Raw genomic sequence first — 25,378 nt, forward strand, 5'->3', positions numbered from 1 at the left:
GACGTTCAAGAGGGTGGGGCTGAGAGATGATCCTTGTGGTACGCCGCAGATGACTTCAGTGGCCTCTGATCTGAAAGGGGGGAGGCGGACTCTCTGGGTTCTTCCGGCGAGGAACGAGATGATCCAATCCAATGCTTTTCCTTGTATCCCAACGTTACTGAGGCGGTGTACAAGGGTGCTGTGACAGACCGTATCAAACGCTGCGGAGAGGTCCAGGAGGATGAGGGCAGCTGTTTCCCCGTTGTCGAGTAGTGTTCGGATGTCGTCTGTGGCTGCGGTGAGGGCGGTTTCGGTGCTGTGTTTGGCTCGGAAGCCGGACTGTGAGGGGTCGAGGGAAACGTTAGACTCGAGGAAGGCGGCGAGCTGACTGTTGACGGTCTTCTCTATGACTTTGGCAGGGAATGGGAGGAGCGAGATGGGGTGGTAATTCTTAAGTTCAGTGGGGTCTGCTGTAGGTTTCTTCAAGAGGGCACTGAGTTCGGCATGTTTCCAGCTTTCCGGGAAGGTAGCGGTGTTGAGGGAGCAGTTGATGATATCCTGGAGATGGGGTGTGATAATGGAGTCGGCCTTGTTGAAGATGTGGTGGGGGCATGGGTCGGTTCGTGATCCGGAGTGAATGGAGTTCATCAGGCGGATGGTGTCTTCGGTGCTGATCGGGTTCCAGGCGCAAAGGGTGGTGGGGGGGGCTTCAGTTCGGTGGTAAGGGGGGTAGACTGGTCGTTGAAGCTGTTATGTATGTCAGCGATTTTGCTGTGGAAGAACGAGGCTAGAGAGTTGCAGAGGTCTTGAGAGGGAGTGATGTCGTTGGTGCCGGCGCTGGGATTGGTAAGCTCTTTGACGATGCTGAAGGGTTCCTTGCTGTTGTGGGCGTTGTCGTCGAGTCGATCCTTGAAAGCTGATTTCTTGGTGGATCGGATCAACTGGTAGTGATTGCGAGTGGCATCTTTGAGAGCGGTCATGTTGTCTGTGGTTGGGTTTTTTCGCCAGGCTTTCTCGAGGGTGCGGCAGATCTTTTTGGAGCTCTTGAGGTTGTCATTGAACCAGGAGGCTTTTTTGCTTCCTGGCTTGCTGTGATGGTTTTTCAAGGGTGCTAATTCGTCAGCGCAGTGGGTGATCCATTTTGCGAGATTGATGGCTGCTTGATTTGGGTCCGATGATTTGGCGGGAGGGTTTTGGTTTAGCGATGTGGTGAGCTGGTCGGTGGTAATTTTGTTCCAGTTTCTGCGGGGAACTTGTTGTGGGTGGTGGTGGGTCGTGGTCTTTCTGAAGTTGAAGTGGACGCAGCTGTGGTTCGTCCAGTGGAGACCTGTGGCATGATTAAAGGAAACGTGCTTGCTGGAGGAGAAGATTGGGTCGAGCGTGTGTCCGGCGTAGTGGGTGGGGGTGTTTACCAGTTGTTTGAGTCCAAGGTTGGCGAGGTTGTGCAGAAGGGTCCTCAATACCACCAAGCACTCAATGTCAATCAAAGTCCACAAAGTAAATAAATTCTCCTTGAATCTTCTTTTCTTTATTCCTTTGTCCAATTGCCATCTACTGTGGCAATTGGACAAAGGAATAAAGAAAAGAAGATTCAAGGAGAATTTATTTACTTTGTGGACTTTGATTGACATTGAGTGCTTGGTGGTATTGAGGATTATTTTAGCCTTTGGCTATTTATGAGAGTCTTGGTAACAGACTCTAGCCCACCTTGAGCACCAACTTGACTTGTATTAAGATTTGCTTACACACGCTGAGCGCTTCTACATAACTGTTACCTTTCTTGTTTAGTGCTTGTGCAGAAGGGTGGTGGTGTTGCTATCGTTGTTCTTTTCCAGGTGGAAGTTGAGGTCTCCTAGGAGAATGTAGTCCTCGGAGGGTAGGGCGTGTGAGCTGATAAAGTCAGTGATGTCTTCGCTGAATTGTGTGCGGGTTCCTGGTGGTCTGTAGATGAGGGTGCCTCTCAGTGTGGTCTTGGGGTCGGTGTGTATCTGGAAGTGAAGGTGTTCGGCGGCTGTGAAGGTGTCGTCGGAGCTTGTCGTGATGCGGGTGGTGTTCTTGTGGATGATGGCGATGCCTCCTCCTGTTTTGTTGATGCGGTCCTTTCGGATGATCTTGAAACCGTCCGGGATGGCTAAGGCGATGTCGGGCGCTGATGAGGCGTTCATCCAGGTTTCTGTAAGAAAGGCGACGTCCGGTGTTGTGGTGTCTAGTAGGTTCCATAGTTCAATGGCGTGTCTGTGGACAGAGCGGGTGTTGAGCAGGATGCACTTCAGGTGGTTATTGTCGGAGCTCTGTTTGGCGATTGTGGATGCAGTGTGGGTCTTGATGCAGCAGAACTTGCAGGATTGGCAGGTGAAGGGTCCATGGGTGCGTCCTGGGGCGGCTTGGTGGCAGTCGGAGTTGGAGGGTTTCTTGAGCGGGGCGAGGGTGTTGGCACAGTCGTCGATCCACTGTCTGAGGTTTCAGGCTGCGGCGTCTGGGTTGGTGGGGTCGGTCGGTGGGTTCTTGGCGAGGGAGGTGATCAGCTGGTCTTCGGTGACTTTGCTCCAGCAGCGGCGAGGCAGCTGTTCTGTTCGGTGCAGTGGTGCGTGGTTGGTTTCTTGAAGGTGAAATGCATGCAGCGGTGGTCGGTCCAGTGGAGTTCGGTGTTGTGGTCGAAGGCAACGTGGGAGCCTGTGGAGAAGACGGGATCCAGCGTGTGGCCGGCAGCATGGGTGGGTGCGGTAATGAGTTGTCTGAGGCCGAGGTTGGCGAGGTTGGCGATCAGGGTGGCGGAGTTAGCGTTGTTGTTGTTCTCGAGGTGGAATCAGTGGATGTCTTCTAAAGCTGCCTTAAGGAGGTAGCCAGTTCCTATATGTTGCTTAGTGAAGGGTATTACGTTAGAGCGCAGTTCAAACGGGGTTGCGCGTCACTGAAGCTCCATGAACGCATTTTACAGGATCCCAACATGTCCATGACAAACATCCTGACCCTGGGGTGGTCCATCGAACTTTCCACAGCACGAGCAGCCCACATGGACTTTGAGGTGCCTGCCACAGAGTGCAGGGATGAACCACACCTTCCTTTTGCCTATTGGAGCATATATTACGGCCAGTTTACGGCTGTAATGCATACTCTTATAGGGAAATGTAGGAATGCGACTGAACTGTGTTTGATTACATCCTAATTAGTCCCTAAGTCTCATGTTACCTGTCTACATGAACAATCCATCCATCATCTCCTTGTGTTTGCTTTGTTCACCCTAAGTTGGCAGGGTATGCCCAGACATGGGTCCCTTGCTCACTTTGCCACTGGATTCAAGTAAGCATGGCTGATGAGGGGTGTTACCCCGAACCCGGTCCCAGAATGCTTGTTTACGATCTAGGTAAGACCTAGCTTGGCAGTTTGGGTTGGACTGTTCCCATAAGGATTACGGGTCAAGACTGATTTGCATATAGCTGGGCCTGAACTACAGTGGCGAAGTGAGCTAATGAACGATGATGGATTCAACTCAGATCAGTGACTGGGGGTGGGTGTCTGAAAAGTTTCAGCGCTCCGTCCATCATTTCCTTGTGTTTGCCTCGCTCAAATAGGAACAGGCAAACTGCCAAGCCAGATCCTCTCTGAACTGCAGTACAAACAACCTACAACCGTTTTCATCCTGATTGAGCTCTTTAGTTGGGCTACTTGTGTGGTGCAGAACACAAGGCGGGTTCGAGTGCCAGAACAAGTTTGATGCAGAGCAGCACAGTGCTACCTAGCAGCATGTAGAAGCACTGCTGTTAAAAATATGGATCTAGTTTGGCAACCGAGTAATATTCTAAAGGTGTGAAATCTGCAATCACGAGTTTTCTTATCAAAACATATACAATGACTGAATAACTTTTTTGTCTTACCTTGTACACTGGCAACATATGAAAATATACCGAAACCATCGCAATGGACCGCACACCGCTAGCCCCTCCTCAGGATCGCCCCTAGGGACTCTGGTACATGGAGTTCTTGAGTGGTTCACCCCAGTGGGTGCAAGTAGGTACTTGTTGAACTGATGATCTCTAGACCCGATACATGTCCCGGGTTTTTGGATATCGCCCGAGACATGGCTCGGGTTTCGGGATAACTTCCCTCATCAGTAGAGAAAATAGTTAGGGGTGGAAGAGAAGGCCACCAAACAACCGTCAATGGCCTCGATGCCCGAACCGGCACGCAGGTGCGTCGCGCAGGAGCCCGTCGGCTCAAAGCTCAAGGGAGCCAATTTGTAGAAACCATCGCAATGGACCGCACACCGCTAGCCCCTCCTCCGGATCGCCCCTAGGGACTCTGGTACATGGAGTTCTTGAGTGGTTCACCCCAGTGGGTGCAAGTAGGTACTTGTTGAACTGATGATCTCTAGACCCGATACATGTCCCGGGTTTTTGAATATCGCCCGAGACATGGCTCGGGTTTCGGGATAACTTCCCTCATCAGTAGAGAAAATAGTTAGGGGTGGAAGAGAAGGCCGCCAAACAACCGTCAATGGCCTCGATGCCCGAACCGGCACGCATGTGCGTCGTCCAGGAGCCCGTCGGCTCAAAGCTCAAGGGAGCCAATTTGTAGAAACCATCGCAATGGACCGCACACCGCTAGCCCCTCCTCCGGATCGCCCCTAGAGACTCTGGTACATGGAGTTCTTGAGTGGTTCACCCCAGTGGGTGCAAGTATGTACTTGTTGAACTGATGATCTCTAGACCCGATACATGTCCCGGGTTTTTGGATATCGCCCGAGACATGACTCGGGTTTCGGGATAACTTCCCTCATCAGTAGAGAAAATAGTGAGGGGTGGAAGAGAAGGCCGCCAAACAACCGTCAATGGCCTCGATGCCTGAACCGGCACGCAGGTGCGTCGTCCAGGAGCCCGTCGGCTCAAAGATCGAGGGAGCCAATTTGTAGAAACCATCGCAATGGACAGCACACCGCTAGCCCTTCCTCTGGATCGCCCCTATGGACTCTGGTACATGGAGTTCTTGAGTGGTTCACCCCAGTGGGTGCAAGTAGGTACTTGTTGAACTGATGATCTCTAGACCCGATACATGTCCCGGGTTTTTGGATATCGCCCAAGACATGGCTCGGGTTTCGGGATAACTTCCCTCATCAGTAGAGAAAATAGTTAGGGGTGGAAGAGAAGGCCGGCAAACAACCGTCAATGGCCTCGATGCCCAAACCGGCACGCAGGTGCATCGTCCAGGAGCCCGTCGGCTCAAAGCTCAAGGGAGCCAATTTGTAGAAACCATTGCAATGGACCGCACACCGCTAGCCCCTCCTCCGGATCGCCCCTAGGGACTCTGGTACATGGAGTTCTTGAGTGGTTCACCACAGTGGGTGCAAGTAGGTACTTGTTGAACTGATGATATCTAGACCCGATACATGTCCCGGGTTTTTGGATATCGCCCGAGACATCACTCGGGTTTCGGGATAACTTCCCTCATCAGTAGAGAAAATAGTTAGGGGTGGAAGAGAAGGCCGCCAAACATCCGTCAATGGCCTCGATGCCCGAACCGGCACGCAGGTGCGTAGTCTGGACCTATGAATATTTTCGGCAGCCCACGCAGCAACCCCGTGCACACGCCTAATACCTGCTGATGAGCGTTAATGAACGCGAAACACGTGTCCAGGGAAGGCAAGCACACCAGTGAACACCCTCAAGACTCTAAACTCGGGTAGAAGCACACCCGCTGATACCGACCACATCGACCATCATGCTCCGGTGTCACACGCTGATGGGACCAACAGTGTGCAACCTCATTCGGACTTACTATTTATACAGGCTCCCTTGAGCCGGTGGAGGTGACGACCTCGAGACAACGCACCTGCGCGCCATAAGAGGTATCTGGACCAATGAATATTTTCGGCAGCCCACGCAGCAACCCCGTGCACACGCCTAATCCCTGCTGATGAGCGTTAATGAACGCGAAACACGTGTCCAGGGATGGCAAGCACACCAGTGAACACCCTCAAGACTCTAAACTCGGGTAGAAGCGCACCCGCAGATACCGACCACATCGACCATCATGCTCCGGGGTCACACGCTGATGGGACGAGCAGTGTGCGACCTCATCCGGACTTAATATGAAAATATACCGTCATACTTGTGGGAAGTGTGGTAAAGGTACTTCTAAAACAGCACAGTCAACCAGAACCCATGAAAGTCTGCAGAATGGGTACTATTGAACTATAACTTGCCTAATATTTAACTGTCAAGTGCAAAATGTAAAGAGCTTTATTGTCCAGATCCAGATATTGTTTTGGTCTGTAGAAAATATCCACTATACATGGAGGTGTTAGTACAAGTACTGTTCCTTATATGATGGGCATTGTAGTGGTGCTGCTTCAGGTTCAAATCTACTGCCACTGCAATTAGTAGTGGAGTGACGATGGCTCAGGTTAATGATTACCATGTCTTAGATTTGCTGGAGTTGAATTGTCATTCAATTCTAAGGAAATGCTGTAAGTACTAATGCTTATGTGAACACATATATATGAATCAAAGGGGGGGTAGAGGAGAAAGACAAAAGGACTCGTCCTCCTATCGAACGTAACAAAAAACGAAGAGAGCCCGTCGGTCATTCTTAAAGTTGACTTTCACTTCTGGTTTTGGAAAACAGAATGTTTTCTTTAGATAATCAAAAGAATGTGACTATGCACAGCTGGGTTTCCACTCTGTATGTAGTCTATTTAAACTGTGCTCCTTGGGATAACTTCCTGCCCGGGAATAAACAATATAAGAAGAAAGTAGCACCGACACAGTTGTGTGGGTGTCCCCTAGGGCACTGGTAACAATGAGCTGAGAATCAACCACAGTTTTCAAACGTGTTTTTCTTAAAAAGAGACACAGGTTTCTTTACGTATCATTCAAATTTAATGATGACAATTCCAATGTCAAATCACATGTATCATTTGATTCTTAAATGACGTAATTCCAACAAAAGCGGTATTTATAGGGGGTCATAAATCCGTTATTTAATCCCAATGCATTTCGGCTGAAGCCTTCATCAGGGGATATCAGTTAAATACGCGAAGAGTTTTGCAGAGTTAACCGGCAGTTCGCTATTACTCTCGCCGAGATTGCTGTAGTGCTCAAGGCAGCACACATGGAAAAAGCAAAAACGAGGAGAAATGAAGCATTTCTCCTCGTTTCGCCACCTTAAGAGCAGGTCTTTTCTGTTCTTAAATTCGCCGCTGCCACCTATTATCGCCTCTCTTGATAATAGGTGGCAGCGTCGAAGTGAATGGGTGTTGCTGTGGAACGCCCACCGCAACACCCACTGCACGCCCCCATTCACGATGAGTTTATCGTGAAAGGGGCGCTATTACCAAGGCAGCGTTAAGTCAATTAACATGGCTTTAAGCCACGTTAATTGACTTAACTCTGCCTTGATAATAGGGCGATGCAAATATCGCCTCGTTATCGGCAGAAAAGTGCTGATAAGGGGCTTGATAATATGCCCCTATGTTCTTGAGTTTCAGTGGTTGGCATGGTAAAGCCCTACCCCAAGGCTTTTGATTAGGACCAAGGATTCCTGTTCCCTGATTCCACACCTGTCAATACTCTACTTCTAAAACAACTGCATGCTGAATAAGCTGTGGGCGGGCTATCCCTATGCAATTTATCAATGGAGTAGCTTTGGAATAAGTGTGATTACATGCGTCCCTCCCCCTCCCGTTTTGACTCATGATGCCGGATTTAAGCATCCTATATATCTTCAAGATACAACACAAAAACGGTTCTGTATGTATATTTTACTTATAATAGATGCAGCTGATGGTGTAGCAGTTGGTAAAGGTTTATATCACTAGAATGCCTACCTTTTTCTGTGAGATCAACTTCCTTTGTATTATCCGTCCCACATTCGATGAAGTACTTTCCAACACCATCCATAGAATAACACATTTTCTTTGTAGAATTACTGATAGAACAGAGCTTTAATTTATCTTTAAAGCATTCTGTCAAGTCTGGGCACAAGGGGACGCTTTTCAAGTTACAGTGCTGCTTCAAATCGCTGGTCTGGATAGTGAGAAGGTTTGTTTCAGTGATGTTGACAGTATGTTCACATGAAAGGTGACCTGTGGGATGTAAAAAAAAACAGGTTTAATATTCAATATCAGTAGACCATGACTGTCAAATTAATGACCCCAAGACATATTCAAACGTTAGTGATTGCCACTGCCAGCTTCATAATAAACATCTATGCTGGAATATTTACTCGTGGTAGCACACACTGAGGCATTCCTATTAAGATCTTTGCTGTTAGGTGAATGTAGTAAATATTACATTTTAACTGTGACTGTCCATGTTTGCGGCTTTCTATACACTATGCAGCCTCTTTAGGCCTAGGTATATGCACCACCTCTACCCAGGCCTAATCTGTTCCACTAACCCATTAGGTTTCCCCACAAAACCACTATCTGTAATCTCTTCAATAACAGGAAACCCAAGACCACTACAGGAGAATGGAACAGTGCAGTTTAGTTCGGTTGAAAGCACATTTCAGGAACTAGGCTACGGCCATGGAACTAAGACAATACATAAAAGCATTTTGTACTATTGGATTTCTACAATGCACATGATTACATGTTGGGCGATAGAGAAATATACTTATTTGGTTAAAGTCACATGAATGTTTTTGGCCAGTTATCAAAATTGAGATCAGAGCCTCTGACACCGTCTATTGATTTTAAACTGAGAAGTTCAGCATCTTGTACTTATGTCTTCCTACTGGGACAGCATTTGGGCATCCCACAAATGCCCACAAGCTATGCATGTTTAAGGCCCAAAGGTGCCTCAAACTATCTTTCTTTTGACAAGAAATCACAGCGGTGTAGGTATAACAGCAATTACAGTTTAAAAAAAGAAACATTTAACATCCTCCCATCAGTTCACTAGAACTCTTTAACTTTAATGCTCCCAAAAATTTGTGGAGTTTGTACCGGAGTCTGTTTTTCTTCAATCACTACTCCGGATCTGCTCCTAATTCAGCCAAAGAGCCATTAGGGCAAAATCCGATAGCCTGAACCCTCAAACATGTTCTCTTGGGCATCCCACAGCCTTGTATCATGGACCTAGGGAACCTTGAAGTATGTGTCAGATGCTTAACAGTTTATTGGTTGATTATAAGTGCAGTCATTGAATACAAGTTGCTCTATATTTACATGACAACGTCTGCGTGTGTTCTGGCATATTATGCCTTTGACTCAAAATACTTTATGCAGTGTGTGGAGGAGCCAGAACTCAATTCTGGTCTCCAGTGGAAGCCACTGAAGTACTTTTAGGGCTGGCTTTATGTGAGCTCGCTTTGGAATGTCCAAGTAGATTTTGTTTGCCTGATTTTCTAATTGTTGCTTTTATTCCATAAGTTACCTCAGAGGAGTCTCGTGTACTTGTAAATTAATATTGTTTAACCAAAGATCTATGGCAGCATTTATAGTCAGGCATATGCGGAACTCAGCCATAAACTGCAAGAACTTGCCACTGACCAAAAACCACGGTTCCTCTGCCTTGATGAGAGGAGGCGAAACTGCCATCATCCAGTGGTAAGCCCTCAGATTTCAGAAAACCTTGCTGTTGTGACCAATCAGCCACAGGACCACTGGTTCAAAGTGGTGGCAGTCCCAGGCTATTGCGCACTGGGCTATCATTAGTGAATTTTCCTTCCTTGGACTGCCATGCAATGTTCGTTGGCAATAAAAGAAAGAAATGTCTCTAATGTAGTGGCAGAACTCTCCCGGTGGGACTGGAACTTTTTATTTCTGCATTTCAGAACAAACTTGTGACTTTAGGGGTTTGTTTCTGAAAAATAAAAAGAACGAAGAGTGGACCAGAAAAATATGGAAACCTCATTGGCTTTCAATTAGGCATGATGCTTTTAGTGCAACGATGCCTGCCAAGCATGGGGGAGATCTTGATATTGGACAGGTGACCCACCACCCACAGTGATGCTGAAATAAGGGCTGCAGGAGGTTCTGCAGCATCCTCACAACATATGAAATCGTTTAGATGGAGAAAGACCAATCAAGACTTCTTTCTAATGTTTTCGTCAGGCAGCAGACAGGCTGTTACATATCCCCAATGCCTTTAGCAAGGTGAGGTTATTGACTAGCACCCCAACTCTGAACATTGTTCCAGCACCAACAGATGGGGTAGTCAGGGGCCCATGCTGTACCAACAGCCCAGCTAGGTGACTGTTATATTCAAAAGTGAGAGAATGTTTTTTGGATGCAGCTGCTGCACAAACAATGCAACAAATCAAAGAGCTGTTCAGCTGCGGCCCGTGGAGGGGCAGAGAGGCGGGGCGGGGCAGGGGCAGGGTGGGGGGTGCTAAAAACCGGAACATGGATAATTGGAGGTAAATAAACAATTTAATTAATAAAACGAATTTCGTAGCTCGGCCTGCATCACATTTTGCGATGCAGTGTGCGCTACGAAATTCGTTTATTCTAACCTGCGTGCCGCAAGCTTTCTTCCGTACTATTTGATAAAAAGTATTCAGCATGGAGAATTCTGGAGCTGCCCAGGATATGTGGTACTGATCAAGAATTTCACTGAAGCATAGTGGAGGCGAAGATTAGATTTTATGAAAGAGAGTATGATAAACATACCATTACACAAGCATTAGAGAAAGAGAGGAACATCCCAAGGGAAAATGTATTATCTGTAGAAATAGAACCCCAGTCTAGCCACGACAAACCTACTAGTGAGGAAAGGAGAGGTGGAACCAAATCTGAGTTTTACCTCATAACTACCTACAATCATCAACAGAAGCAGATGAGGTCCATTATGAACAGTAATTGGCACATAGTTATGACAGATAACATCTTGGGCGAACGTCTACCTTCGACACCCACCCTCCCTTTCAGATGACACATGTCCATGAACAATGCTCTAGTGAGGACTAGAGCTTAAATACCAACACTTGAACCCACAGCCAAAGAAAACTGGTTAACATTGAAACAAGGATTTTACAAATGTAGCTCATGCAGAGCATGCAAATTTGGTAAGAACACCTTCGAGTACACCTCTGCATTCAATAACAAACCTATTCCTTTGAAAGTGATGTACAACTGCAGGACTGAGTTCGCAGTATATGTTTTAACATGTAAATGTGGATTTCAGAATGTAGGCAGTAAAAAGCTGCAGGTACATGTCAGAATTCTTCATCATCTCAGGGCCATAGTTAATTCCGACTTGACATACCTGTGGCCAGACACTTCAAAGATATACATGACAACAATTTGGAGTGCCTGAACTATTTTGTGATCGGGGTAGTGCCACCATTAAGGAGAGGAGGCAACAGGGAAAAGCTTCTCAGACAACTTGAGTCTTAATTTATATTGGAACTTGATTCAAGAGCCCCCAATGGCCTGAATCTGGGTGATGATCTCCATAATTCCCTTTAAGCCTGGGATAACTGAGATGATACTGACATCATTCTTTGATAGCACAACTTCAAATGCCAAGCATCTTACCTATGCCTCTTCTAGACAAGGTATAGCACTTCTGATGTTTACATGAGCACTTAATGTCATAAAAACTCACAACAGCCGTGGTCTGTTCCCTTCCATTTAATTAGCAATGACATTGATTGGAAACAATATATATATTAGATTTATCTAAGAGCAGACATGCCCTACAATTTAAATTCTTAGTCACTTGAACAGCAGAGCACTTTATCTATTTATATTTATTTTTTTACACATATCGATTGGAGGCTGAAGCTACTATATACAAAATTATCTATACCCAGAGGTGCTAAGTAGGAGTATATTCTAAGCTGTGTTTTTTTGACAGCTCCCGAAGTTGGGGGGACATTATCACTTTACACATAGCACTTTGAGAAATGATTGCACTCTAATAAAGAAATCAGAAAACTTGATTCTGCACTATGCACTTTATTGCGATATTGACTAGTACTGTGTAGCCATGGATTTCAGTGTATATACTTGATTTTATTATGTATATAAGTAGATGGATTTTTATGTAATCTTTTAGAGTAGCGCTCCTATTATTACAGATAAATCATAACATTGATTTGTTTCACAATATTTCAATCATGATCTTCATTTGTATTTATTTTCTTAGCCCGTATTGTAGTCTCTGTTTTTCAGTGTATCATGATGATATTCAATTATCAAAAATTGGAATAATGAAGGACTATGATATATATGTATTTCAAAATTTACGTAATAACGGAAGAGCAACAACAAGGCATTTAGGCCGCACTAGGAATTTATGTACAAGACAATTATTAATGTATTAGTGATTTTATAGTGTTCTTTATTGGTGCATCACAGGAGACTAAAGGATGATTTTTTGGCCATGAAACCACAATTAATAGTTTGTTTTTCATTGTTATGGTCACAATGAGTCACATGTTGCGGAAGCAAAATTTATCAGCAGCCTCTATAGCGCATTGCATTATGGGAGCAAGGCTACCTGTGGTGGCCCAAACGCGTCATACAACCATGTCAAGGAAAATAAAAGTGGATTAAGCACAAATCTCTGGTGTCTGTGTCCCTGTGGTTCTCGAACCACGCATTGCCTGGGACTGGTGTTTGCACACACACACACACACACACATATATATATATATATATATATATATATATATATATATATATATATATATATATATATATCACAAACCACCTCCAGTGAAAACCAAAGGAAGGAGCCACAAGCGAGGACTGGGAAGAGAGGTTCTTTATTTGTTAGCAGGTAAGGCGTTATGCATTTCGGTGTGAGCCTTCCTCAGACGCCCCTGCCCAACTGAAAGTTTGTGCACCCAGCTAATGAAAGTCTCTGCAGCACTCCCTAATTGATAGGAGCACGCCTCCCCCAACCATGTGATCGTTGGTTGTAGTGTAGAATTGCAAACACTACAATTCCCAGCATACTCCATACCTGGGCTGATGCTACGTGGGGAAACCAAAGTAGAAGTCTTGTGTTTCTAGGCGTCTGCAGTGCTCGGCGAACTCCAATCAGTCTTTAAAAACATGAGAACCCCTCAAGTCCCCGCTGTACCGCTTCAATCTGCAGGGTACAGGTCCGCCAGGACGTGGGTCGGTAACAGTGCACCAACACCATCCGTGAAATCACAGACTGCCATTTGCGCAACGTCCCGTGCTTTCCTGCTTTGCTGTATGTGAGCTGCCACATGTCAATACCTTGACGAGAGAAACTGCTTACGCAGGCACCAGAATAGGGCAGCCAACTTTCCGAAGCGGGAGCTCCTTGACGTGTCTCTGGACGACACGAACAACATCACAAACCACCTCCAGTGAAAACCAAAGGAAGGAGCCACAAGCGAGGACTGAGAAGAGAGGTTCTTTATTTGTTAGCAGGTAAGGCGTTATGCATTTCGGCATGAGCCTTCCTCAGACGCCCCTGCCCAACTGAAAGTTCGTGCACCCAGCTAATGAAAGTCTCTGCAGCACTCCCTAATTGATAGGAGCACGCCTCCCCCAACCATGTGATCGTTTGTTGTAGTGTAGAATTGCAAACACTACAACTCCCAGCATACTCCATACCTGGGTTGATGATACGTGGGGAAACCAAAGTAGAAGTCTTGTGTTTCTAGGCGTCTGCAGTGCTCGGCGAACTCCAATCAGTCTTTAAAAACATGAGAACCCCTCAAGTCCCCGCTGTACCGCTTCAATCTGCAGGGTACAGGTCCGACAGGACGTGGGTCGGTAACAGTGCACCAACACCATCCGTGAAATCACAGACTGCCATTTGCGTAACGTCCCGTGCTTTCCTGCTTTGCTGTATGTGAGCTGCCACATGTCAATACCTCGATGAGAGAAACTGCTTACGCAGGCACCAGAATAGGGCAGCCAACTTTCCGAAGCGGGAGCTTCTTGACGTGTCTCTGGACGACACGAACAACATCACAAACCACCTCCAGTGAAAACCAAAGGAAGGAGCCACAAGCGAGGACTGGGAAGAGAGGTTCTTTATTTGTTAGCAGGTAAGGCGTTATGCATTTCGGCGTGAGCCTTCCTCAGACGCCCCTGCCCAACTGAAAGTTCGTGCACCCAGCTAATGAAAGTCTCTGCAGCACTCCCTAATTGATAGGAGCACGCCTCCCCCAACCATGTGATCGTTGGTTGTAGTGTAGAATTGCAAACACTACAACTCCCAGCATACTCCATACCTGGGCTGATGATACGTGGGGAAACCAAAGTAGAAGTCTTGTGTTTCTAGGCGTCTGCAGTGCTCGGCGAACTCCAATCAGTCTTTAAAAACATGAGAACCCCTCACCCAGGTGACCAAGCCTTACGGCGAAACGCGTCGGCTTTTGTAACCATTAGTTTCTAATAAACTGACTTTGAAGCATCTCGGAGTGTCCCGACCCTTTCTGAACCCAGGAGGTTGGCAGGAAGCTTACTGCAAAATATTACAAAAAACGTCGTTTTTTTGGTAGGGACCGCCGCGCTGCTAGAGCCCTGGACTACCAGCACTGAGTGGTAACACATATATATATATATATACATACACACACACACACACACACTGTGGATAAAGAACAAAGGTTACAGAGCAGTTATAGTTAGGACCACATTTTACTCGTACATAACCAGAGAAATTCAACAGTTATAGTTTCCTGAGCTAATTATAACTGAGATGTCATCAGTGATGTCACTGGCCATGTCATCAGTGATGTAATATGTGAGGTCACAAGCAGTGCATTGCAGTGCCATAAGTTATAGGTAGCTCAGGTAAATATAACTGCTGCATCTTCCTGGTTTTGTACAAGTGAAAGGTGAGTCTAACTGTAATGTGCCTGTAACCTTTGATTTTTTTTCAGTGAATTTCTGTTTTTTTAAATATATTTCCTATCTATAGTGTCCCTGTAACCTTTGTTTTTTTCATTGAGTTTCTAAGGTTTCTTAAAATGTTTTTCATAACTGTAACCTGTAAACTGTAATAGTGAGTGTGTGAGAACCTGTGTGGGTCTGTGAGTGCATGTATGAGTAGGTGTGTGAGAGTTGGAGTAGGTGTTTGAGTCTCTGAATGGGTCTGTGAGTGGGCGCATGAGTGTCTGAGTGGGTGTGTGAATCTCTGAGTGGGTCTGTGAGTGGGTGCGTGAGTGTCAGTGGGTTTGTCAGTCTCTCATTGTGTCTGTCAGTTGATACATCACTGTGTATATGAGTTTCTAGGTGGGTTTGTTACCAGCGCATAAGTGTCTTAAAAAAAAATTAGGATCCAGGTATTGCAGTATCATAGGTATAAGTTAAAGTAATTGATCATCATAATTTACACACTGGAGTCTTCTATACAAATATAATTTCATAATATATCAATAGAATAAATATACAGGGTACAACATCTTGCAATGAGAGAATTTCCTAAAAGCAGAAAATATTTAAAAAGCTATAAATCTTCAAGTCAAATGCCACACTAAGTTAGGAACACTCAGCCAATCAGAACACGGCATGCACACTACACTCAGTAATTATGCGCTCCCCATCCTGGACAAAGGGAAAAATACTCACTGGCCCGAAATTGTGTCCATGTAGGGTCAATACCCACCTGCGCTTCTCATCAAAAGACTAGATTTATGGCCCATGAATAGGCTTGGATTTCTGCCTCCAAACAAATGTGCAAATTACTGTAGGACGCTTTATGTAATGTATAAAATGATGACCGAAACCGATATGCTTGGAGACAGTCTTCAGACCCAGACTATCCCGGCCGCTGTGTTTAATTAAACCAACTGTTCCTGTTTTGCCAAAATGCATCTAGTCTTTTATTCTTTAAGGTAAATTCACATTTAAGCAACATTCCCCCAACTTTTAGCCTGCTTGCCTCTATTCTTTGCTGTATCTTATTGTTGGCCAGAGGACACTGAGCACTTAACCATTGCTAACCAGTGCTAAAGTGCATGTGCTTCACCCCTAAACATGGTGACTTTGGTGTATACCTGATTGGCATATTTAATGTATCTGTAAGTCCCTTGTAAAGTGGTATACCATATACTCAGGGCCATTAATCTAAATGCTACCAGTTATGTTATGTTATGTTATGTTAAATTTAATTTCTATAGCGCACGGCTACTCGATAAGAGTGTCCCGGCGCTTTATTTTGGCAGCTCAGAGAAGAAACATAACACAATATAAAACATTCATAGACAGCAAAAGAAAACCACAAAACGGAAACACACTAAAGGGTAAAAAGCCAGGTTTTAAGGCCCCTCCTAAAAGACAGAATATTGGAGGTACCGCGTAAGGCCAAAGGCAGAGTGTTCCAGAGCTGTGATGCCCTCAGTCTGAAGGAACGCCCCCCGATACGGGCCCTCTTTACTCGAGGAACCGCCGCAAGAAACGAAGATTCAGATCGCAAGGATCGGGCCGGGCGGTAGAAGACAAGCCTACGCTGCAGATATTTAGCTCCTGAACCAAAAAGCGCCTTATGGGCCAGGGTCAACGCCTTAAAAATTATCCGCTTTCGGATAGGCAGCCAATGGAGCGCCTGCACAAGGCCGGACACTCTGGCTCGCCTGTGGAGGCCAAAGATAGCGCATGCCGCAGAGTTCTGCACAACCTGCAGCCGCTGTTCAAGATATTCCGGAAGACCCAGATAGAGGACGTTGGCATAGTCCAATCTGGAGCCAATTAAGGCTTGGACCGTAATCCTCCTATGCTCTTCTGTGAGCAGAGGCAGGAACTTCCGGAGCATCTTGAGAATGCCAAAGCATGTACCCGTCAGACCGAGGATCTGAGATTTCAACGTCAGCCCATTGTCGATCTTGACTCCCAGATTTTTTGCCAACTGGGACGCCTGTGCAGGGGGGAACATATCCACCGGCCACCATGCCTGCCAGTCAGGATCTGAGGAGCAGCCAAAGAACAACACCTCCGACTTGTTGGAATTGCATTTGAGGCTGTTCTGCTGAAACCAATTGAAGACTGCCCCGAGACAGTCCCGAATGCTCTCTCCGTCAAAATCCTGATCTTTCCGACACGTGAAAAGAAGCTGGGTATCATCAGCGTAGGAGACGATCTGGGCCCCGAAGGACTCCACCAGTGCCGCCAGAGGGGTCATAAAGATGTTGAAGAGCGTCGGGCTCAACACAGAGCCCTGCGGAACTCCCACTCCCAATGGCGGCATCTCAGCGGAGCTCGGGGAGGCCAAGACCGTTTGTCGGCGACCAGCAAGAAAAGATGTAAACCAGCTGAACACCGTCCCCCTCAGACCGATGTCATGAAGTCTGGCGAGGAGCCCCTCATGGGGGGCGGTGTCAAAGGCCGCCGACAGATCAAGCATGACAAGCATAGCCTTGCCTCCTGAATCCAGGGTCTCCTTAATGGCCTCTGACACCTCCAAAAGTGCCGTCTCCGTACTTAAGTTAGGGCGGAAGCCCGATTGCGTGGAGTGCAGCAGGTCATTGGATTCTAAGAAGCCCGAGAGCACGCTATGCACATGCTTCTCCGTGATTTTAGCCAGCGCGGGGAGGAGAGAGATGGGCCTAAAATTGGCTAACACCTCAGGGTCTAGGCCGGGCTTTTTAAGGAGGGGGATCACCATTGCCCGCTTCCAAGTCTGCGGGACCACCCCTTCCCTCAGAGAGAGGTTCAAAAGTGGGTTAACCACCACCGCCATCTTCGCCAGAACTTTGGCCGGACAAGGGTCTAACGGCGACCCCGATTTGAGGTTGGCCAAAAGTGCCAATGACGTAGAGATAGGGATGGGTGGAAACTCCGCCAAGGCGGAATCCAGAGTAGACGAAGGAGCTAACCCAACCACAGTGCTGGGATGAGTTTCAACCATCCTCTCCGGAAAGGAGTCCAGAATCAGTTTAATCTTGTCCGTAAAAAACTTTGCAAGATCACACACCCACGACTCAGAGGGAGCGATTTGAGGCAGATTAGATCTAGGGGCCGTGAACTCCCTCACAACAGTAAAGATCTCCTTACATGAGTTGGAAGCGTGAACCAGTGTTCCTGCAGCAATGGTTGTACGACCCACACAAGTAGCCTGTAAAACCGCCTGTGTGTGCAGTTTACTGCCACGTTGCCTTGACATTTAAAACCACTTGCCAAGCCATGAACTCCCTTTTTATTACACATAATTCACCCTTACGGTAGACCCTAAGTGGCCCTAATGGCATGGTACTATACAACTAAAAGGCAGGACATGTACTTTTGAGTTTTATTGCTAAATTTGTTTTTCACTCCTGTTAGGTCGATTCCTCACATAGGCTAGCACTGGGGATTCCTTAAAACACCTTTTATGCTGTAATTCCTGAAAGGGGTAGCTACAGCATGTTTCACATCTTTGGAATGGTGGTGATAAAGCCTCTTTGATGGTAAAGTTGGGTTTGCATTGCCATTTCTGAAATTCCACTTTTTGAAAGTGGACATTTCTCTGCTCCTAACTTTGGTCTGTGTGACTGCAGCCTGTCTCCAATACATATCGGGCTGGGTAACAGCAACACATTGTGCATTCCCTCTAGATAGCCAAAAACACAGGAAGAGCTGGATGTGAGAGATGACTCATCTGTATTCATCTGCATTCTGATAGCCTTGCTGGAAGGGGAAGAGGTAGATCACACTTAGATCTGAATAGGGTGTGTCCTGTCCTCAAACAAAGGACAGATTCCCCCACAGATAGCCTGGCAAACAGTAGTGGTTGACAGGGATCCGTGTGCACCTCAGAGAGTTCCTTTGAAGTCACCCCCTATATCAAAGGCACTTTTGGGTATCTGTACCAGGGCTCTGACCTTAACAAACCAGTATGCAACTGGAGATGGAAATAACTCTGCTGGAGTAAAGGCTACTGTGCTGTAAGGATTGCCAATTTGTTGTGACTTTCTGTTCTGAGGAGCTGCTTCTCTGCTTTGCTGAGTTGCTGTGCTGCCTGTTGATCTCTGCCCTGCTGAGGACAAGGACTGGACCCATCTCACTTGAGCCAAGAGTCACTCTAAGAGCTTGCTAGCTAACCTCCTGTTTTCAGAAGTCTCAGGGAAAATAAAAGACCTCCCTCAATCTTGCTAGTGCTGCTGGACTCTGCCCTCTGTGAGTATTACCCTTGCCTGAGTTGTCCCATCCAGTCCTAGGCCTCAAAAGTGGGTTCTGCAGCTGAGTTCTGCAAATGCCAACGCATTGCCTCAGCTAAGTGAGAATTTCTGCTGCATCGCCATTCAACGCCAACACAGAGGCTGCTCGATGACAATCAGATCCACAACCGGCATAGCTCGATGATGATCCATTGCCTTCACTTCAACAGAGCTCGATGATGATGCGGCACACCCACTGCACATCTCAATGATGATGCAGTAGACCCTCTATGTCGACAAAAGCTCTATTGAAAGAATCTCTTCAGCAGGTCCATCGTGGGTCCTGTAGCCAGACTGCCCTCCATCGCAGCCGGCCTGAACTCTGAATTTGCACAGTCCCTCACGATCTACTGTAACCTTTTGGTCGCAACTGACGTCTAAGCTCGGGTTTCAATTTTAATCTTTAAAAATTCATGTCTCGACTTCTCCTTTTTGGATTTTTGTCATTTTTGTCTTATTTTAATGAGATAAATGTTCTCTGTTTCTCTAAACCTGTGTGGAGTCAGTCAGTCAGTCATAAAACTTTTATTCGGTTACAATTTTGCATAACCATAAAAAGTACATACACTGGTTAAAAGACTATATTTCTAAATACATCTTAATTAAATAAAAGCACAATTCATTAAATACATTTTTTTTAAAAGATTATAAAAGAACTTCATTTAACAATAACGTACATTTAGAACAATAAGCTGGGCCTCGAATTTTTCTGCAACAAATTTTAAGCAGGATTCTAATATACTCATTACAGAATTGGCGTAGTATTCGAGGTCCAGAGACAACACTAAACAATAAGAGTATAACTTTAACACAGGTGGCTAAGCCACGCGAAGCCTGCACCTGATATTTAGACATAGTTTTAGGAAGCCAGCTACACATTTTGAAATGTATACAGAGTCCAAGGACTGTTGTGCCAAGTATGCGGGACGACACATTCTCAAACCCATTGTGCGCAATACAGGCAAAATCCAGCGCTTACGTGGGGTCGTATAATATCTACAGAACAGTATTATATGAATTGTTGGCTGGTCCGAAATCCCATCGCAGGGACATTTCATTAAATTGTGTGACCAGTCTTGCTGCTTTGGATCTGTGACTAGGTGATAAAATGTATTAAATCTAAACCTAGTCAATAAATATTTATCGTAGGTACTTAAATAGAAAGTTAAATAAGGCTGGATCCCCAAAGTAGTCTGAAGTGTTAGAATAATATGAGCGTTTGAAGGTTTGCTTATTTCCTGTGTCAGACGTAGTTCCCTGAGATGAGAGAGGCAAAGTTTTTTCAATTCTTTGCTAGAAATGTCCATCAATGTGGGTGGGTCCCAAAAATATACAATACGATCCAGGTCGCCTAGGAAGTTTTTTACATACTGGAGCCTTGGAATTTTGTGCCAATTAGCTAGGGCCAGGCAGTCTGTTAAGAGTGAGCGGGTTAGGTGGCACTGCGTTTTGGTCCAAACACGGTGCCACAGAAGGATCGGCTGAACCCTGATGTTATCGGTCAGATAGTCGATTCCCAGCTCAATGTGGCAACCGTATGTAGCGGCGCTTTGAGGTACAGCCAGCAGATATTTTATAAACCCATTCTCAACTGTTTGAAGGGCTTCAACTGATACGTACCCCCAGACTCCTGCACCGTAGGTCGCTATGCTATGGCATTTCGCATAATAGATTTTTAGTAATTCCGCTGCGGCAGGCTTACCTAATTTCCTTGAAAAGGAAACTAGGGCTGAAGTTGCTCTCTGAAAGAGCAATTTTTTACTAACTAAACCTTGCTTCCAGCTTAATTTATCATCCACTAGGATCCCTAAGTATGGATACTCCTTGGTTCGTTCCAACCTGACGTTATCGATAACTATTGGTTTGGTTTTCTTCGCCCTAGGCCCAATATGCATTACAAAAGTTTTATTTTTATTTACTTCTAAACCCAGGGATGACCTAAATTTGCAGTACTTATTTAGTTGTAGTTGAAGTTGGTTGAGTGTTCTTGCTAATATAACAGAATCATCTGCATATAATAATGCGGGGTTAGGACGATGCTTAATAGTTGGAAGGTCCTGACTCCCTTCAAGCATGGCCACTTCTAGGCCATTTGTATACAGATTAAATAGGAAGGGAGCCAGGACACAGCCCTGTCTAACCCCCCTATTGACGGCGAAAGATGGTGATAATTCTCCATTCACTCCATATCTGGCGCAAGCTGAGGCGTTAGAATAGGGTTCGTGGAGAAAATTGATGAGAGGGGGATCGACCCCATGCTCACCGAGTATAGACCACAGCTTTGAATGAATGACACAATCGAAAGCTGCGCTGAGGTCAACGTAAACTAGATATAAATTAGCCCCCTTAACTCCTACATACTTGCCAATCAAGAGGGCCAAATTTAAAGCCTGCTCCACAGTGCCAAGGCCCTCCTGGAAGCTGTATTGCAGGTCGGTCATGATGTTATTCGTGATTGCCCAATCCTGGAGACGCTCCAGGATTAACCGACCCGCAACTTTACCCAAGGAATCCAGGAGGGAGATCGGCCTGTAGCAGGCTGGGTTGTTACGCTCGCCTTTCTTAAAGATAGGAAGGAGAATTGAGGTGGACCAGGAGTCTATTAGACCTATGTTTGTCACAACGGACATAATATGAGTGATAAGAGGTGTCCAAAGGTCTGGACAGTATGCAAAGATGTCCAGGGGTACCCCGTCCGGGCCTGGTGCCTTGCCAGTCTTAGAAGAAGATAATGCATTGATGACCTCCTTATGGCTAAATGCAAGATCTATTGGATAAGTCTGACTTAAACTTCCTTCCTCCCTATCTTCGGTGATATTCTGTGCAGATGAATCACCAAATATTTTGGAAAAGTGTGCTACCCACTCTTCAGCCGACACCACCACATCAAGATGGCGGGGAGTGGTGGTATCGACCAAAAAGGGTGATTTAACCGTGCGCCAAAACAGGGAGCTGTCTTTTGTTAGACAACTCTTGTGGAGTTGGGCCCACAGTTTTTTCTTAATTTCTTTCCTGCGATTGTATTGAGCTAAATTGTAGCCCTTTCTGAGTGATTTGATTTCATCTTGGTCTCTAACAGGTTTATGCATGGCTGTTTTTAAGTTACTCTGGGCTTTACGACAATCTGAATTAAACCAGCCGTTAGTTTTTGATTTCTTGGACTTTTGATTGCTAGTCAGCTCTTCCCGTATTATTCTGACAATTTCCAGAAAACTGTCGATGATCAACTTTGGAGAGGAGTCTAGTGCTAGACAAATGTTCAACCAAGGAAGGGCTCTGCTTACAAATTTATTAGAAATTGCTGCTGGGTCGATTTTAGCCCATTTTACTGAAAACCCATTTACTTTGTCCATGGTCAATGATTGTTGGGTCAATAGACTCAGCCTGTCAGGTTCAAAAAAGACATTTCGAAGAAGTAGTGAAACACTGTTGGGAAAATGATCACTGCTGGTATCAGAACCTGTGATAAAATTAGTCAATTGACCCTTCATATTTTGAGAACAAAGTATGTAGTCAATTACACTTGACAGACCCCTCCCATGAAACGTTGGCATAAAATCAACAGGGGGTTCAACTAGGTCATTTGCAAAATCCATTTCTAGAGAAAATAAACACTCATTCAAACAGTTACCTTCCTTTGTATGATGATAGTGTATTAATGGAGAACCGTTTACATCCGTAAGACCACAATTACCGTTCTTACAATTAGTACATAATGGCATGTTAAAATCCCCTCCCCATATCAATAGTATGCTTTGGTAATGAGCTTGATCTGCTGTTCATTCAAAAAGGATGTTATTTCAGTTAGAGTATTTACACAATCTGCCTGAGAAAGATTGTTGTAAAAGTTAACAAAAAAGAACGTCACACAGTTTTTAAATGTAACCCTTAAAATTTGATAGTTCACATTACACTTCAAGATATTTGCTTCCATCGAAGGGAGATTATTTGCTACATAAAGTGCAAGTCCACCCTTGGGTCTGCCTGATGTACTAGGACTAGCAGGTACATAATAGGTTTTAAAGCCTAATAAATGTATAGGCACAGTGGACCATGTCTCCTGTAAGCATAATATCTGGTGTACTCTAACTGTAGCTAACCATGTCGGAAGGTTAGTTTTCATGCGGAGACCTGCTACATTCCAATATAGAACGGAGAAGGTTAAATAGGGGTTTGGCATATCGTTAGTTTCGAGGTGGGCCATACTATCCTCCTGTGGATACGTGTCTGTTAGCAGTAAGCCTTGTGATGTATCATCTAGGTTGTCAAAAGTGGTTTGAATGTGGGTAATCTCCTCAATTGGCCCTACGTCTAGTAGCCTAAAGTTTTCTACCACCCCCATGTCTGCTGGTGGCTCAATTTCAGTGGTTTCAGACTCTAATTGGTCAGTGCTAATGCCTATTGGGCCAAACTTTGGTGATATTTCCGGGGGTGTCTTCCTTGTAGTTGATACTGTATTTATTGGAGCTGTGGAGTGAGCCCACCTGTTTTTCCGACCAGGATAAGAAAAATGTAAAAGGCCCTGCCTGCCTAGTCTGGTACTCGGTGGTGGTCAATCGACCAATTCTAGGCAGTCAAACCTGTTGGTAACTGGAGCGCCTCTCCAACCTACGTTGTATGGCATACCTCTATCTCTATTACCTGACCAGTCTACCCACTCCCTTCTCCTGTCCCATTTCCCTACTTGAGTCCAGTCCCCACCTTGACCTCCGTTACCTGACCAATCTGCCCAATCTCTTCTTCTGTCCTAGTTCCCTACTTGGGTCCAGTCCCCACCTTGACCTCCGTTGTAGCAATTTACTGGGGGGTAGAAAAAGGCAAGTCTTTTAGTGTCTATTCCGTCGTTCTTAACGGTCGGGGCCCATGAACAAATATGGTCAACTGTGCGTGGGTCTTCGAAGTTGACTATAACACAATCCCTCAGAATATTTTTCAACTCCTTACCTATCCAGGGGACCCTTCTGACCATTGAAATTCTGCTCCCATAGTTCGAGGGCAGTGGTCTGTTTATATTGAGCCAATGCTGTACCTTGTTTTTAAGGGACCAACTAGGTTCTGCCGTGTTGGGACTCAGCTCTGGGACCCCTATCATTATCACAGCAAAAGGGCTACATTCCGGGGGTAGGTGCACTGGTAACCATGTTCTCCCCCTGTTCCTATCATTGGCAAGTTGTACCCCTACTGGTTTAGCTGGAACAGCCTTCTGTGAGTCTTGCATAACGGGGGTCTTTAGCACTGCAGGAGCTTTTTTGACTTCTGCTGGGGCAGGCTTCGTTTTTACATTAGTGGCCGGGACGGTGGCTTTGGTTTTTAAAGTGCCTACCGGGAGGATGTTCTTATTCAAATTTTGGGCCCCTGTTGTAGCCACCCCTACCCCCTTGGGAACATTTGCGCGTGCCTTTAAAACGTGTGCGGGTGCCTACAAATCGGACAATTTCTTTTCTAGATTTGAGAGGGTCGTTACTATGGGCTGTAAGTAGGTTTTTATGAGTTCACCTAATCTAGTTAGAAGTTGGTTGTTTAAAGCACAGATTTTGCATCCACCCTCCGGGCTGCCAGTGTCGATGGAATTTTCTACGTCTAAGGAGGGAATTACAATATCTATATGTTTAGTTTGTAAATCATACTGCCCCAATGAATCTTGACCCTGGGCCTGTGTGCAGGGTAAATCGATTAATGCAGTATGATCTTTCCCATTTACTTTTGTTTTTACTGGCCTCTTTTTCTTGGGTATAGCACCCTCCCTTTTCCCCCTTGAGAGTTCCACGGCAGGGCTTACCCGCCTCGGGGAAGCAAAAAGTTCTGGGGTTTTGTCCAGCGGCTGGCTCAATTGTGAATCCGTTAGGGCCAAGGAGGCCGACAAGTCGACCATATTTGGGACAGTGTGAATTTCAACAAGTGTTTCAACTAAGGGATTATTTACCCGCGGGTTATTAGGTGTCCTTACTGACGCTAATGATCCCAGTGAAGAGCGCTTAGCTGCTACCAGGTCTAGTGAGACTCTGCGCTCCAACAGGAGTATGCCTTGGTCTATGGCGTTGTTGGCTCTATTAATATACTGGTCTATTGGGCCAATCACCTGTGCTGCACCCTGAGCAGCTTTGCACCTCATACCTCTCGTCGTCATGATAGCTGAAAATTGCTGACACTTAGGTAGGTTGTTTACAACATGTAAGGACTTAGCAAGATGTAATAAACAGTAATAGGTAGAATTAGTCCATAAAAACGAGCAAAACTTTAAGTTCAAATATAAGAGGGATGGCCCAGTCCAGTCTTACCCGGTCTTTAACGGGCTTAAACGGGCCCGCCCTTGGCCCGGGCTTCGCCC

General features: G+C 45.8%; 1 protein-coding gene across 4 annotated transcripts in view; it reads right to left on the reverse strand.

Moving 5' to 3' along the window:
* The window catches only part of LOC144770660 (uncharacterized), a 281,327-nt gene that overhangs the window by 171,595 nt on the left and 84,354 nt on the right, over positions 1-25,378 (reverse strand). For all 4 annotated transcript variants that reach the window (XM_078655370.1, XM_078655371.1, XM_078655373.1 and 1 more), the window contains one exon: positions 7,802-8,059. In XM_078655370.1, the coding sequence (XP_078511496.1) occupies positions 7,802-8,059 (258 nt within the window). The remainder of the gene's footprint in view (positions 1-7,801; positions 8,060-25,378) is intronic.

The sequence above is a fragment of the Lissotriton helveticus genome, chromosome 7 (genome assembly GCF_964261635.1).
Source record: "Lissotriton helveticus chromosome 7, aLisHel1.1, whole genome shotgun sequence".
Taxonomy (NCBI): Eukaryota; Metazoa; Chordata; class Amphibia; order Caudata; family Salamandridae; genus Lissotriton; species Lissotriton helveticus.